The sequence below is a fragment of the Dermacentor silvarum genome, chromosome 5, assembly GCF_013339745.2.
Source record: "Dermacentor silvarum isolate Dsil-2018 chromosome 5, BIME_Dsil_1.4, whole genome shotgun sequence".
Classification (NCBI taxonomy): Eukaryota; Metazoa; Arthropoda; class Arachnida; order Ixodida; family Ixodidae; genus Dermacentor; species Dermacentor silvarum.
Window position 1 is genome coordinate 11,868,244 of NC_051158.1, and position 16,874 is coordinate 11,885,117.

A 16,874-nucleotide genomic window follows, 5' to 3' on the forward strand; every position below is an offset into this window, starting at 1 on the left:
TGCGTCCTTGTTCTAGTGCGTAATAGCTCAGAGGTCATGAAAAGAACACTAACACACTTTTACTATTGCTGACTGCAATACAGTAAGAAAACCAGCGAAAGTGGCAGGGAAATGCTTTATAGCCCATGTCACACTATAACATGCCAACAGAAGTGCCTCTGCATATGGCTCCTTAGTTAGCCCTTGTGGCCAATAGTAGTATAAAAAAATTATCAATAAAAATGACTGCTGTTGCGGAGGAAGAAAAAAAATATGGGTTGTACTTTTCGATGGAGGTGGATAGACTGTTGCATATTTTCTTAAATGGGAGCCGAGGGCAAAATTAACACTAAAATTTCATCAGTGTAGACATTTGGGCTTCTTGGTGTAACATGTTTGCAGATTTTCTTCTTGTAGCGCCAAAAACACACGGACATAGAAGAAGAACGAAGACACACACAGGCTCTGTGTGCGTCTTCATTTTTCTACGTCCATGTGTTTTTTGCGCTACAAGAAGAAAATCTGCAAACTAGAATTTCACCACAACATTGGACATCCTAAGGAAACACTGCAAAAAAATTGGCACTCATACCTTCTGAATTTAAGTTCTCAAGCCTAGAAACAACACAATGATCAGAATAAGACTACTTTGATATCAATTACAAGAGTCCTACTTATAATCAAGACACAGAAACATCTATAATTTGTAGCCCTCCTGAGCAAAGAAATAAACAATGTAATCGCAATGCACAAGGCAAATTCAGTGTTTTATTCTTGTCTTGCATGTTTCACACAGCTCTGGTCACTGCAACAGTGCCAAGGTCAGCCAATCCATACTCGGATAAAACATGCACAGCAGGTCTCGCACCAATGACAAAACTCTTATATACAATTCGAGGTTATGACACAGAAGACGCAACAAGGGCACATTGTCTAGGCATCTCTAACACAAAGGACATGAACACACATCATTACAACAACAATTTCGACATATCACAACACAACTAAACACCTGACTACATTTCCACATGTGATCATAGTCATATGGCAGACAACAGTGCACTTGCATCGGTGCACCAAAAAAAGCTGCACAATAAAAATCGAGCACAGCGTGACTTGCAGCACATTTTGGGCGCTTCAGACTGTATTGCTTCTTACAGTACTGTCCAGTTTGGTCACATTCTCTCAAATACTCCAAGCAATGTTAACTGTCACACAACGCACACCTCACAGTCAGCAAAATCTTTCTGAAAAAAAAAAATAATAAGTAAGCACCAGAGGTATATCCACAACCAGCTAGTGTTACAGTTCCCTTGAACCTTCATTTATATCAGCACAATGTGCACTCAGATAATTTGGCCTCATCATTCTCTACTAACATGTTAGTATGTCTCAGTATGAAATGTTAAGTTCTAAAGAACAAAGTAAAATACCCACTCTGGGAAAAGCATGACTAGTCCCATACATAAGTGCATATTCCTGACCCAAAGTCTACTTCAAAAGACCAGAAAGATGAAATGTTAAAAAAAGAAAAAAAAATTGATTTACTTAAAATGCAATGAACTTTTTTTTCACTGAGTGTAATCAGTCAATACAAGACCAGACACCGTGGAGAATTTCCAACATTTCAACTCACTTTAGAGAGGTACACGCAGTCTCGTCTTGAGGCACCAAACTCAACTATTTATAAAAATGTACGAATAAATATGACACCCTGACTTGCAATTCTTTCAGCAATATCAGAAACAAACAGTGCTCTTCCAGCAATAGGAAATGTCACTGTTCCTGTTAACGGGCAATAAAGGGAATAGCAGGTCTGTGCTATTAACGTAATATATGTACAGCGGCTTGTATTTATTAAGCCTATAATTCTTTATTTGCTTGTGCTCACTTAGCATCTCAAATAAGCTCATCTTTCTTGACTGCAATTAGACAATAATAACGAAGAAAAACGCTGTACCAAAAATGAAGACCGAAGAGTTGGCTGAAGCTTCAAGATAGAAGATGACCAGTGTTATAAGACACACACACACACTGCGGTAAGTCATGTTTATGTTATGGGAGTCGCCAAGTAGCAGTTTGAAATGACAGCTACACATCTAGCCTACGTTAAACCTACGTTCACTTGCAACACAAACACACAGCACAGCACAGATGCCATTCTTGGCTACACTAACTATTTACACTACGTACAGGGCTTCTCAAAGCAGGCACATTGAGACTTGACAACCAGAAGTGATGAAAACGCAGTGCGCTCGGTGGCTAGCCGATCCAAGAGTGTTGTCAAAAGGCATCCTGTCTGAGCACTCAAATTGGCTAGCACACTGTGGCACACAATGTTTGTGTATCTGCAAATGCACTTGTCACAGAAGTTCACACGTCAAAGGTGTCACCACCATCACCAACATGACTGTCAACAGTCCATGTTGTCACGATGCTTGTCACACGACAGCCTTCAATTCAGGATGCCTGGAAAGAAAACAAGCCATATTGCAGAATCGACAGCACTGAATGTAGCATAACAAGGTATGAAGGCAGAAACGTTATTGCTTTTAAACTTGCAATGTTGCAGCTGTACTTGAAAATACAGTCGAGCCCAGATATATCGAACCCACATATAGCAAATTATTCTGTATATTGAACAGCTGTGAAGTCCCCTTGAAAACTTCTGCATATAATTTTTTATTTATATATCCAATTACTACCTATATATTGAACTTCTTTGTGATCCCCTTCAGATTCGATATATCCGGGTTTGACTGTATATCGAACCTACATACAACGAATTATTGTATATTGAACAATTGTAATATCCTATAGAAATTATTATTTATTTACTATTTTATATATCGAATTACCGATATATAGAACTATTTCGTGATCCCCTTCAAGTTTGATATATCTGGGTTCGACTGCAGTGTCAAAGAACAAGCACAGCTGGCCCGTTATGCAGTAACGTCATCTCACTGTTGTACGTGCCCTCTGGCACTAGTATCTGAAAAATACACTCAAACCTTTATGACAAAGTTGAAGCAGAAGCCGAAATTGCTTCATTTATATCCATTACTTCGCTATACTGACTATTGCCATTTACTGCAGTATATGCCCAATGGTATGCACAACTTTAAACATGCAAAGAGGACGACGACTCTGCGGCTCACCGAACCACTACACAGCAACACATACAATGAAAATTCAATTAAATTACAGCAAAAGACTCTCCAGCGTGTGCAACACACAACTTTTTAGCACCTGACGCGACATTCGTAATGATAGCGTCCTTATGTTCCAATGTGATGGTCTTTCGATTCGACTTTCCACCTGGCTCGCTCAAATTTTCGTGAAACCTGTTGAAGTATACGACTGACAGAGCTTGGCACAGCTCCAGAAAAGCAGAAGTATGTGCAGACGCGTTCGTTTCTTGAAAGCAAAACTATCTGATCCGCTGCTTTCTCGCGGCTCTGCTGTGTGAGCGCACCAGCTCGGCTTGGCTGGCTCGTGCCAGTTTCACGCAATCTCGGAGGTCACACCTGGCTGTGTCAGCACAGCATGGCACGCCGCAGTGAGAAAGAAAATTGGATGCACTAGTTCATAGCACTTCGCGCGCAAGAATCATGATCAATATGTGGCACGGCGCAGCTAGGTGTGGCTTCATAGATTGCGATCTAGGGGGGGGGGGCCTAGCTGGGTGCTGGCCGGGGTCTTTGGTCAGGATTGAACTACTAACTGAAGAAGCTAATCAACCCATGTCAAATTATTGGAAGTCTACTGCACTGTGATATTATTGCAAATGGTGTTTTGAAAGATTACTTTATCGGTCTAAACTGATTTAGCTTTTCTCTTTCAAGCCTCTTAAGAGTAATCTTGATGCATACAATCTGATTTGAGGCTGAGCTCACCTCCGCTACGAGATGCAACAGCTCTTGCGGCAGTGGAGTGCGGCCACAGGCCGAGTGCCTTCGGTGGTGCTTGTTGCGGCCGTTCAGTTTGAGCTCTGCACCGCGGGCCCCCACGGGGTGCGAGGGCACGAGCGGGAGGCCCGGCCTCGAGGAGGAGCCGTCCACCAGAGACGAGCTCATGAAGTACGACTTGAGGCACGACTTGAGGGGCGTGGGCAGCGGAAGCTGCTCGATGCGGTGAGAGCTGGTGCAGCTCACAATGGAGCGGCAGCACAGCTCCTGCAGGGACAGCACTGCACAAAGACACGAATTGCAGTAAAGATGTGTCAACAGGAAAGGCAGGTTGCTAGTGGACCCAGAGTCCCTCAGTGCATGACACCAGTGCACATATAGTTTTAGCGTGTCTGGTATTCCGGTAAACGCAAGTGGACTGGCCGTTTTACCGGATGAGCAGAGGCGCAAACAAAGGCCTGTACAGTGCAGCCACCTGGTGGCGCAGAGCGCAACCAAACACGTAGCTAATATTGCAGTAACCAAGTGTGTTCTACTTCGCTGCTGGTATAAAATTTCAGCAGTGGCGTAATGGTGTTGCTGGTAAAAATTTACACCAGCAATAAAGTAAAATACACTTGGTTCCTGCAATATTAGCTCCGTGTTTGTCTGGTTGAGCTCTGCGCCACCAAGTGGCAGCATCATGCAGACCATTCACGTTTGCGATTATGCGATAAAACGCCCAGTCCGCTTATAATTTACAGGAATACTGGACATGCTAAAACTCTCCAACACAGGAGGAGAAAGACGAGACTTGGAGGAGAAAGACGAGACTTGTCCAGACTCTCATTTTGTGTTGTTTACTGTGCACTCCTATCAGGGATAAGCTCCAACTCTACTGCTTTGCCATCCTTGTACTGTGCCTGAATGCTTCACCTGGATTGAAGCTTGGCCCTTCACTAGCCAAAGCTCAACACCAATGCCTCCGTGAGGTTTGGCACCAGCACCCATTGTTTGTTTTAAAATGAGGTTTATTGTCTGGAACTGGCGGCTAGAGCAGTTACGTCGGGCAGCACTCTGAACCATAACTTCAGCGTCATCTTGCATGAAGCTTTGACGATGCTGCTACTATTGGTGGTGTTTGTCTTCATCACAGTTTACATTTCCTCCAGCTTTATACCGGCTCAATACACATACCCTGTGGGCCTCATTTCACTTGCAGCGTTGGACTCCACAGCTGCAGCAGAGCTAGAAACAGACCTTACCAATGACGTTGCTACGGCCTGACATCAGGTATAAAGAGTGATGTCAGAACAGACCAATGGGGAACAAAAGAAATGATGCTACTCTCACTGGTTGCAAGGCCACACCTTGAGTTTTTTTTGTATTTAAGCAGCCATTGCCCTAAATAAGCTGTTCTTCCCCTTCTGAAGACAAGGTGAGGAAGCCTCGTATGCAGTAATCAGAGGCAAGGTATGCGAGAGTTGCTCTAGATTGCCCACGACCAGCGCGATTATTGTATTGCCCTCTGCCTATATGAAGTTTGCTCACTTTATACAGCCTCGATCTCTGGAAAGACCAGCCAAGCTTCAAAAAGCAAGAACCTGTATTTACTGCCCCTACTGGTGGCACATGTCCCCAAACCATTATAGATCAGCTGTAGGACACAAGATGAAAACACTGCCCTTGTAATACATTTATCCACATTTTTTTTTATAGTAAGCCTCGTTTATATGTGCTTGGAAGGAACACAGCATTAAGTATGCGCTTTGTGATAGTACATACTCACTGCCCGTACAAATTTGAGTTATTTGACATGTGCCGCCGCTAGCAAAAAATAAATAAATGAGATATCCACCGTAAGTGTTCCCTAAAATATGTACTTAAAAAGTTTTTCTTTATATTTTTATAAAGCAGTGAAAAAATTATGGCTACCTCGAAGGACCGTGTGACATGGCAAAGTCGATACCAAGAGGCATTTCGAAATATTGGCAGAGAAGACAACGGCAGAGTGAACTCGTCCGGCTTTCTTCGAAGCATGTCTGCGTGTTTATGCAACAATCCGCTAATGAGGGAGAACCGGCACCACTTAGTGTCAGTACTTGCTGCCGTGTGGTGTCGATTGTCCAGTGCAATTTGTGTTCAGTGCACGGCGACTAAGCACATACCGTAATAGTGCTGGGATGCTTGCTGTACCGTACGTGTGCATGTTTGCTGGAAGACTGCAATTAGCATTTCGTGAGAGCAGCTGTGCAGTGAGCTTTCTTTGTGCCACAGCCGCTAAAGGCCGTGCACCAGTGTAGTACGTATCTTGTTGAGCCAAGGCGATGACGACAGGCTGCTTTTGTTTCTGTAAGCGACGCACACTTGAAGCAGTCCTGCTCAAAGCAGCGGCAGAGAACGGCGACGCATTTAGGTTACCGCCTATTTGTTGTGCAGTATGCTTTACAGCGCTACACACTATGCCACACGTGCTGCTAGTCAAATAGCTGAAAATACTTATAGCGATAGCGTTGGAGAGGATAAACTGGTTTTGGCACGTAAAACCCCATAATTTTTTTTTGGCACCTCGTTGTAGATTATATCTTTTGCTGAGGCCGCCACCATGCCTATGTGCATTTCCAATGCTTATCCATATAGGCATCACAGCGCTCGCGCCGGAATCATTGGTAGCTGGTCTCTGCACTTTCCGTAAAGGCAGATCATTTGCAGCACGGCATGGTGTCAGCCACGCAGTTAACTTTTACCAACAAAAAGCCGTGGTGGTATGCACTAACTGGAAGGCATACATTGAGCCACTATGACTTAAGCTGTCAGTCTATATGTAACGGTCTATAGAGACTGGGTTGGGGATTCGTTGCATTTAAGTTTTATTCTTTGGTACATTATAAGGCAAGGTTTTACTGTATTTCAAAAACTGTGCTTTGTGATCAGTTCAATGCTACAACTTGTGTTATCTTTAGCAATACAAAACCACGATGAGCTGCACAAGAACTCACGTACAACATGGCCTTTCCTATGACAGCCTTAAAACAAAGCACAAGTTATGTGAAGTGGACAGGGCAAGAAATGGATTCCATCAAAAAGTGCATCATATTGCCTAAGTGAGCCCTTTAATAAAAAAAAATTAGTTCCTTTCCCCTGATAAAGAGCTATCCTTCGTTTATATATATACCTGCGTTTACTTCCATTTCTTTGAAAAGTGCTGTCGTCTGTATATTAAATTAAAATACCCATTGGTCCTCTGACCCAGAAGCACTCCCTCTACACATCCTGGCTTAACTCTGGCTACACTCCTGGATAGAGACGGGCCAGAACAGACACTCGTTGCAACATCTTCATGGTATGCTTGTCTTGCCCTCCAACCGTACTGCTTCCAAAATGCACTCACCTCGGTTTGAGCGCCAGAGATGTTTCATGCCATTTCGGCGCAGGGCCATGCGAGAGAGCTCCACGAAGGACTCCGTCACATTGAAGTCGCACAGTGGGCTCACCTGGTGTAATAAGAGAGGGGAGAGTACTCACTTTCATGCAGGCCAGTTGCCTCACTAGCAAATGCTGCACTATGCGAGGTCGCACCTTTACAATTTGTTTAGAGGAACACTAAAGGAAAATATTAGGTTGACTCCGATAGATATGTTATTTGTCTAGGAAGTCTATCATCGTTTTCTGTGCGCCAATATGCGACTTTGTTAAAGGGGCCCTGAACACCCCTCCTGGCTTGGTGAAATAACATAGTCCGCAGGGTAGCCTACGCTGCTGTGAACATCTCAGCCAAATTTTGCTGTCGTACGCGGTGCGTGGAGCTCACAAGCGGAGCGCGAAACAACCTTTCAAACGCTATTTCTTTTTTCATACAGAAGCCTCCTCCTCCCTCTCTTCTGGTCGCTTTATTTTGTAATAAAGCGGAATTACATACGTGGCTGCTATTGGTAGCTGCGGTCGGCACTAGGACACGAAGTGACACAAGGGAGTGACACACGACAGGCGCTTCACTTCACTAACCTGACACTAGGTGACACTAGAAAGTTTTAGCAGAGCGCCGCTCACGCTCCGCTCAGATTTCACGCTCTGAGATACTGCAGGGAACTGCGTAGATTTCGGATTTGATAAGCACGTCTTGCGGAGACGTGAGCGACACGCTATTAACTCGGCTGCCAAATGACGAAGAGGCCAAGTAGACACGCTGTCACGCTCCGCTCAGTCAGCTTTGTAGCGGAGCGAGGGATGCGGTCTTCGTTCCGCTGCCGGTATGAGCGTTGTGCGCAAGCGCAATAGCGTTCCCGCTAAGCGGTTGTGTGGCATTTGCTAGCATATGCCGGTCTGAGCAGAGCGGACAGCAAGCGCTCAGCTAAAACACTCCATTATACGACGCCATCGTGTCGCTCGCTCTTCGTTTCCGACACTTCGCGCTTGTGCGAAATGACACGCGTCCACGCATAAAGTACCTGGTGTGACATTCCAAGGATGAGTGCTTCGACGAAAAAATGCAAGATATTGACCTTGTCTGCAGTTCGCTTTGAAGATAAGCCAGCCGGGCGCACACTTTTTCCACATCGCAGATTGCTTTCCAAGATACGACGGCCGCCGCCGAAGTAAACGCCTCTCCCGCCGTGCCTAGCGCGGAACGCGCTTCCGCCCCCCCTTCTCCCTCGCGTGCGCGAGATTGACTCGGCTGACCCCCGCAAGCTTTACTCGCACACACAGCGTACGAGCGATTACTACTCCGACAGCGACAGCGAATTCACATCCCCTACCGGCAGCTTCTCTGCGTTACCGGGAACTTATCTCGAAGGCCATGCTTTTGTGCACGGCAATTGGCAACAGCTGTACGAGCAGGAAATATGTCATGGTGGCCATGTTGTAAGTTCACTATCGCTGGCGACTGTCTTCCGGGCGTCACAACTCGAGAATCGAACGTCTGTGCACATGAGAATTTCTGTGCACTATCCTTACTTCGTATAGCTGTCTGCTAATTTGCTGTCGCAATCGATGCTTCGCCTTTCGGGCAAAACTGGGACTTTACTGTTCATTGCAACTTTAGTGTATTGGGAGTAATCTTGAGCGATAGTATATACGGTAATCGTTTCTTTTTCGAATTTTCGTGCCGAACCTGCATATACGAAATCCTCTTTATAACGAAGTTTCTCGGAAATTTGTCAATTTCGTTATATCTAGGTTTAACTGTAGCAGAGTATACGGAGTAAGGATAGTAGTTTTATTGCCTGCATAAACTTGGACACATCCGCTTACTAACTGAACTAACAAGCATGGTGTCAGCGCGCACAAGTAAACATGAATAGATGAACAACGCTGACGTGAGCAAACGTGGCAGGAGCAGCAACCGAAAGTTCGTGTGGTCTATCGCTTCAATGGAAACTGAGCGGCGAAAGCACAGCGCATACAAAGGTCAGAGCCGTGTGTCGATCGCTTTCAAGATGCGGTGCGCGCGACAGCCCTCAGGCACGCAAAGTACGTTGTGGCTTGCAGAGTAAAAGCCGTGCCCCCTCCCTCCCGCGCTGCCTTCGCACTTTCCTCATTTTGCGTGGGAGCTTGAGTCGCCAGTTCCCCTTGCGCTCGGTCGCAAGATACGGCATCCAGTGCCGCAGCTAAATGTCGCCTCCCTTCCCTTCCTCCCATCCCCCCACGGAATTCTGCATGACGAGAGTTGTCGCGTTTGTTCTCCGCCGTACGTTCGTTCTACGTGAAAGCAGGCGTCCCTCGCGTGCTTTCACTCATATAGCAGCATACAGCATTCTTTTTTTCAGGAGTGGGAGCGTGGGCGTGCGCGTGGAGACCAGTGGCGAAAAGCGAAACAAAAAGGAGAAGGGCGGGAGACATTGGAGGAAGGAGGGCGCGTGTTTTGATCACTATAGCAGCGTCCAATCAGGGTGAGCGGAGTGCGGGGTAGAACGGTAGCGCACTCCTTTTTTTTCGTTTTCGTTTTTTAAGGAGTGGGAGCATGGGCATGCGCGTGGAGACCAGTCTCTAGACGAAAATAACAGCGTTCTTCCGCTGATGCCGCACTTGTCAGGAGAACTTGGTTTCTGTGCTGTGTTGCAATTGTGTTGCATGTGTGTGTGGATGAAATATGTAATAAATTGTGTTTGAAAGGTTGGTAAAAGCAAAAAAAAAGCATGCCTTGGTTATAACGCGGTACCGCTTATAACGCGGATTTTTACAACTCCCGCGGCTTACGCTATAAGCGGTCTACACTCTGTTTCAAATATGTAGCTTTGGACGAGCTTATTCTCTATTATGATGATCAGTGCTTAACACTAAGATGAAGTACACAGAGAGAGAGAGAGAGGCAACCGCTGTTTAACAGTTGTCTGTGTTGCTCTGTGGCCGTTGCAGTGTTATGCACTGGTCATAGCAATACAAAAACCAGCATGCAGAAGTCGCCATCAATAGTAATACAGTAAATCGTCGTTAATTCGGATTTCACTGGACCGAGAAAAATGTCTGAATTAACAGAATGTCAACTTATCGAGGGCATCAAGAAAACAATAAACAAATGCTTACTACGTCAACATGCTTTTATTTAGTGAATGAATGAGCAAATCCTGTTTCTGTATTGCACAAGATCAGTGCAGAAGCTGCAATTATGATCTCGTGACTCATTGGCTCTCGCAGCGGCAAAGGCCTCATAGCGCGGTTGCGGCGCACACCTTCATCTGAGACATGCCTTTCATTACCGTGCGCACATCCTGATTATTTTTTCACCAGTGAGCTGGTCACCCACAGACCATCCGTCCGTCCATCGTGATGTAGCCGGTGCTCTTCATTCTTGAAAGCTTTGCACCAAGTCAAAACAAAACTACTGTTTGCTGCAACCGCTGTGGACGAAACCAGTCGCTATCGACGCGATCATGTCTCGTGGATGGCGACTACGCAGTTATGAAGGAACGTGGCCGACGCGCGTACCGAGTCAAAATGAAACTACTGTTTGCTGCAACCGCTGCGGAAGAAACCACGGCCATTATCGACACGATCAAGGATGGCGATCTTGCAGTTCTGAAGGCACGTGGCTGATGCGCACAGATTCGAAACAGCACTACTGTTTGCTGCAACCGCTGTGGACGAAACCGTGGTGACTATCGACGCGATCCTGGATGGCAACTACACAGCTATGAAGGCATGCGGCCAACGCAGTGTGGCGGTAAGCAACGATAAAGGTTTTAAAACACAAATAGGCACAATGCATTTCGGCGTTGCTGTCATTCACGTACGATTTCCACTGATGACTATAGCGATGCAGGCCTCCGCTGCTTCGTTTTTATTGGACGCTAGTGCCGTTTTTGCTCTTTGGCATCGCACATTCACGGCGCTCTGTGCTTGCCAAGCTCCGAGAGTTGTCCAAATTGATCGATGCGGAACCAAATACAGACAAATTACCGAATTTGATTGCATTAAACAATGCATACACCTGCTGGGACCAGAGGGTGAGTTATGAGGTTTTCCAAATGAATGAGGGCCGAATTAACGAGGTTTTACTGTAGAGCAACTGCACATTGTTATTGGCCATTTTGAAGCCTACAGAGAACTAGCTGTTGAAGCACCTACCTCAAAGAAGGCCATGCCGTGCTTGTGCGCATACTCGGCAGCCTCCTGGCGGCCCACCTCACGGTTGAAGGCAAGGTGCAGCCGGTTGCCAAGCAAGACCTGCAATGGTTGAAAGATGCGACATGTGGTAAATAAATGGGCACACTAGACACAGCGACCAGCTGCCTACAGCAGCTTCCTGTAACAGAAATATATTACTCTTCACTGCACATACCTCAGGCTTTGGCATAGGTTGTACGACACATTCGTATCATCAGTTAACTTAAAACTGCTAAAGACTGCCTCCTCAAAGTACTATTTAACTGCTACATCAATTACCAAATAGCACTGATCGCAAATTGCCAACTTGTTTTCAAAGTACTTAGCTGCAGATAAAATTTGCTATATAGATATTGTTGCTCAAAAATGTATATTGGATCCCAATTGAACCACAAAAATGGAGTCTTTAGCGGTCCATAGGATCCATGGCAACCTGCCATACCGCACGTCTATGGATGAAAATTACTTTGTGCCCTGGTCACAATCGAGCGTATTATCTATGCGCAGTAAAAGATGTCTTATAATTTTTTTTCGGATTTCTGTAGGCGACAAAAGGTGTCTTTGTTTGGCTTGCATATAAACACATACTGTAAGGTATTTTTTCAGAACCTACCTCTCGACGACTGTCGACGTTAATGCGACTAGCATTCAAGAAATGTTGCGACACACCGTATTGCTTGAGACAGCTTGATTTAAATCTTAGTGGGGGAAGTAAGCGAAGAATGTTAATCGCATCAATACAAGCATGTGCCACAGTGCCACCCAAGACTACAGCGCGTAAACCTTCAGATGCCATAAAAAAAAAGACTTGTCTAATTGCAGCCACCCAATTGTAGCCAGTTATCACTGGCACTGTAGAATTCAGCATATCTGACTTCTAATGAACAACAGTGTGATTGCATAGGTGTTCATTTCAGGTGTAATATGTTTATATATCGTCAGAAGAGTGGGCGTTCTCATTTTTATCAGCCAGACATGCACCTGCAGAGGGCACTTGCAGCAACTGAACACTGCCATGAAAGAGGTTAGACATCAGGATACTGAAATGTGCTTGAAGCATCCAAAGAATGCTAATCGCATTAAAAAGTAAAACTGCAATGCACGAGGTATTGTGCAACATATCTTACTGTGCTCACGATCTCACCTGCACTCCCTCTTTGCAGCTGCCGGCACTACAGTAGGCTTCCATTATTTTACTTCGGTTAATTAAATTTTTTGGTTAACTCAAGCTTGACCAAAGGTCTCAAGCTGGTGCATATATATTTCTATGGGACCCAAACTATTGTTATTCTGACCCTGAAATTGGCCTTCACCAAATACTATTACTGACCGATAACTCGGACATACTTGATTACTCGGACAGTTTCATAACACAGCTACTGGCCCCACAGACCTAATGTACAACGACGACCTACATTTAGGACACCTAACAACGCACCGTTGGGTAATCCAAACTGTGCCTACACGACTGCATGCCAATTTGGCCACTGACCTGAGCAGAAATAGTAATCTTTGGTCTTAATATGTCACCAGCATAGTCATCAGCCATGTCACCAGTGCCTCCTCAAAACAAACTAGCGAAACATAATTGATCCAGTAGTTGCCAATCGTGCCTAACTTCAGGACAAGTCAAGCCAAGTCACCAAGTTGTAAAGGCTGCATTTGAAGCTTCTCATGCCATGCGCCGTGCAATTTCCGTAAGTCCAGCATTTGTTTATTTGTTTGTTAAATAACGACATGTATCCGGACGACTTCCTAAAGCAATTTCAACTGGTTCCCACCAGCGATGTCTGTGCCAACGATGGCGGTGATTAAGTGAGGTAAGCGCCAAACAATGACAGCTGCAAAGAAACTGATAATTCGGTTATCACAGCACTGTTGACTTCTGTTATGTTGCTAAGGAAGGAAGATTCGGTGCATGCATTGATTGTGCATGGATGACAGAAGTAGCACTCCTGCACCACTGCTATCAAACGTTTCTTCTTATTGAACAGCTCATTTCTCAATTACTGCCGTTTGAATTTCTCTCAATTTTCCTTTTTTGACAATGTCTGCAATGTGAACTTCTAGTGTTGCAGTGAGTGGCCATGGCTGCACAAAATCATTCCATTCCTTTGTAGCATTTGTAGCGTTTCCGTGGCCCTGCTATCCTCTATTTTTCTTTCTCTACAGTTCTTGTTGCTCAATTTTTCTTTTTTCATTTTGTTCTTTCTGCTAACTTGTGCAATGTGATGTTTCAGTATACATATACCTGCCCCGTGTAAATGCCAGCGCACAGTACCAAAATGGATTGATCAAATTTTGAAAGAACATGGAAGTGTATTGCTCTAGAATCATATCGAGTATTTTTTTGCAGTTATTATCACACCTCTTGCCTGATGACTGGAAGGTGGCTATGGTTGTGCCAGCATTTAAATCCGGTCATGACAGCTCCCCATTTGATTATAAAACGGTTTCCTTGACTAGTATACCAAAGCAAATGCTCAAGCATCTTATTTGTTCAGATCTCTCGAACTTTATGGAAATCAATTCCTTCTTTACACCTTTTTAACATGAATTTCTTTAAAAATTTCATGCAAGACACAGCTTATTGCATTTACGCATGAACATCTCGCAAGTGTTTATTCAGTTATGCAAGTAATTTATTACAATTGGATACAAAAACGAAACTGCATTCCTGACGTAAGCAGCAGCCTACCGTTAGAGCCAGCGACATTGCCATTGCCATTACAAGATGGCGATAGAATGTTTGCACGCAAGTCGGCCATGATAATGCGCTGCTGTCATTCCAAAAGCTTCTTTGAAAGAAGTTATTTTAAATGCTAAGCTAGTGGTGAAGGAGCTGTGTCACCTATTATCAATATGTAGAAGCCTTGCACCCCATGACAAACTGGCAAAGTGGTTAGCATAGGATTGGGTCACCATTCCATCTGAGATGGTTATGGAGTTATTGCAAAAAATACCGAATAGCATATGCAGCAGACCACACAGAGGACAATATGCTATCACCTATAGGAACAACCAGCTGTCAGGGCAATGACGAAGGGCATTAAGCATAAATCAATTTCCATTCTGTGGCGGTGAACTCTGTAATATCTTTTTTCTGATTGCCCAAACTGGAGGCATGCTACATTTTTCCTGTTATTAAATTGAGTATGCACTGAACTTGGGTGTGCACTATTTTAGGCTTAGAACCCATAAAAACAACTGGGTGCACATCAGATTCAAAGAGGTCATTAGAGTGGGGTAAATGCTGCCAAACGAAGCAGCGTTGTACTTAATTCTATCGATTCTTTCAGTCCCATCCCAGTTGAATTAACAGGAGTTGGCTGTACAGGTAGAAATATGACTGCATACCTCTTGTCCTTTCTGTAGAACATTAGCCTCTCACCTGCTGGAGAAACAGATTGCGTGCCTGGGCCTCACGCTGTGCTATCAACCAAACAGCAATTCATATGAATCTGTGTGAAGCTTTAGCGGCTGGGACAAAGCCTCTCTCCCTCACCTTGGAGACTCCGGGGGCATGCCGCTCCACCTCCTGGAGCCAGCGTCCCAGGCCGTCAAAGGACCACCGGTTCGTGATGTCGTATACCAGGAGGATCCCCTGGGCCCCCCGTGAGTATGACCGGATTATCGTGGAGAACCGGCCCTGACCCGACGTGTCCCACAGGTGCAGCCGCACCCGCTTGCCGTCCAGCAGCACCGTCGTTGTCCGGTACGAGGCAAAGCCACCTGGGGCACTGCGAGTACCACACCACACCGCAACATTAGCCAACCTAGATTGACTTGGAGTTGCAATAAAGCCAATTCCACTTGATCAGCATGGTGGTGTATTTTCACAAAGGTAACAGGAAAATTCTATCATGTGACCGCTTTTATCAGAAAGTTTTTAAAATTAATTATGGGGTTTTACGTGCCAAAACCACGATCTGATTATGAGGCATGCATGTAGTGGGTTTCTCTGGAATAATTTGGACCACCTGGGGTTCTTTAACATGCACCTAAATCTAAGTGCATGGGTGTCTTCGCATTTCGGCCCCATTGAAATGCGTCCACCGTGGCTGGGATTTGATCCCACGACTTTATTATTAAGTTTTCTTTTAACACAGAATGTGCAGTGTGCCTCGTTACACACAGAACAGAAGTGCCACACATTCAACTACAGTGGTTTAAACGCTTTCTTAAAAGAATCTATGAATGGTTAGCATCTGAGCGAGCTAGTTGGTAGTTCACAGTGTGACAAATACAGCAGGCACCTGAGAGGGATGCTGTTGTGTGTGTTTTTGCTACTATCCAGAGGCACCTCCTTGCCTGACGAATTTGTCATGTACACCCCTGCTTTACCAAATGGCCATCTGTTAATGTGTTTAACCAAAGGAAAGGTTGCTAATTGTTGTGCCCTGCTGCAGTACTTCCGTTCGGTCAAGGGTGCAGACAAGCCAGAGATATGGCACATTTGCCCGACTCTTGTGCAAATAAGTGAGTTGGGAGAGAAGAATCTGTGGACTGAGTCTAGGTACTAAGGAGGAGGGCATGTTTTGCTCCGTTTGTCCCTAGCTGGGGGTGCACTATAAGACCGTGGATAAATATTCCGGAAAGAGCTCTCTCTCTCTCTCTACTCGTGTTATGTGGCATAGCAGCCACAGCACTGCACTCATGATTGGTGTGTTGGACAAAGAATTTTTTTTTTATTCTGCATTACTTAATCATTTCCCCCTTTCCCTTCTGCAGCAGTTTTCTTTACTTATGCCTCCCTGCCAGGCCTAACACGAAGGGTTCCTGCCGAGGGTAGCGAAGAGACCACACACAAAGCACGGGGGTGTGAAATTAGGTAGATGACGATTTAGTGGCCACAGATCAATGAACAATGACAATTTAACGAATGAAAAGAATTTCAACAATTATACAATTTAACAATACAATTTCAAGCACAAACATCAATAACAATACCACCATCATGAAACCAGTGGGAGTTCAACAGTACATGGCGTGCAGCAAAGTATGATGTTGGGCTAGTTGGTGCATAGCTGTCAGCTATTGCGCCACAAAAATGTGTAAGAAAGATGAGAGACAAATAGGTGCTCTTTCTTCCAGTTACCTTTTTCGCAAAAACATTGACACAGTGTTCAAGTGGCTAAGTGGGTACTGAACATGTACTATATCTTGCTGAACAAACAAGTCAGGGACCTTTCGCTGTCCTAACTTTCCATAAACAAGCTTATCTACCTCACTGTACCACTTCCTACATAGATAAGCCGAGCCTAACAAACACAGGCACCTCAGCACTGCCGAGTGAGAGCGTTTGGCGGTGCCTAGGCTTCCTGGGGCAAACCAGCGACAGCAATTGAAATGTAGCACTGTTGTGGTGGCAACACCGATGTAAAAGTGGGCCAAAAATAT

The 16,874-nt window shown here is 45.0% G+C and overlaps 1 protein-coding gene across 1 annotated transcript in view; it reads right to left on the reverse strand.

The window, feature by feature from the left end:
* Positions 1–727: 727 nt before the first annotated feature.
* The window catches only part of LOC119452885 (ras-related protein Rab-40B-like), a 45,977-nt gene continuing 29,830 nt past the window's right edge, over positions 728–16,874 (reverse strand). The window contains exons 3-7 of the mRNA XM_037714835.2: positions 14,980–15,214; positions 11,436–11,534; positions 7,261–7,363; positions 3,879–4,171; positions 728–2,448 (exon numbers count right to left, since the gene is read on the reverse strand). Of these exons, the coding sequence (XP_037570763.1) occupies positions 2,440–2,448; positions 3,879–4,171; positions 7,261–7,363; positions 11,436–11,534; positions 14,980–15,214 (739 nt within the window). The 3' untranslated portion in view covers positions 728–2,439. The remainder of the gene's footprint in view (positions 2,449–3,878; positions 4,172–7,260; positions 7,364–11,435; positions 11,535–14,979; positions 15,215–16,874) is intronic.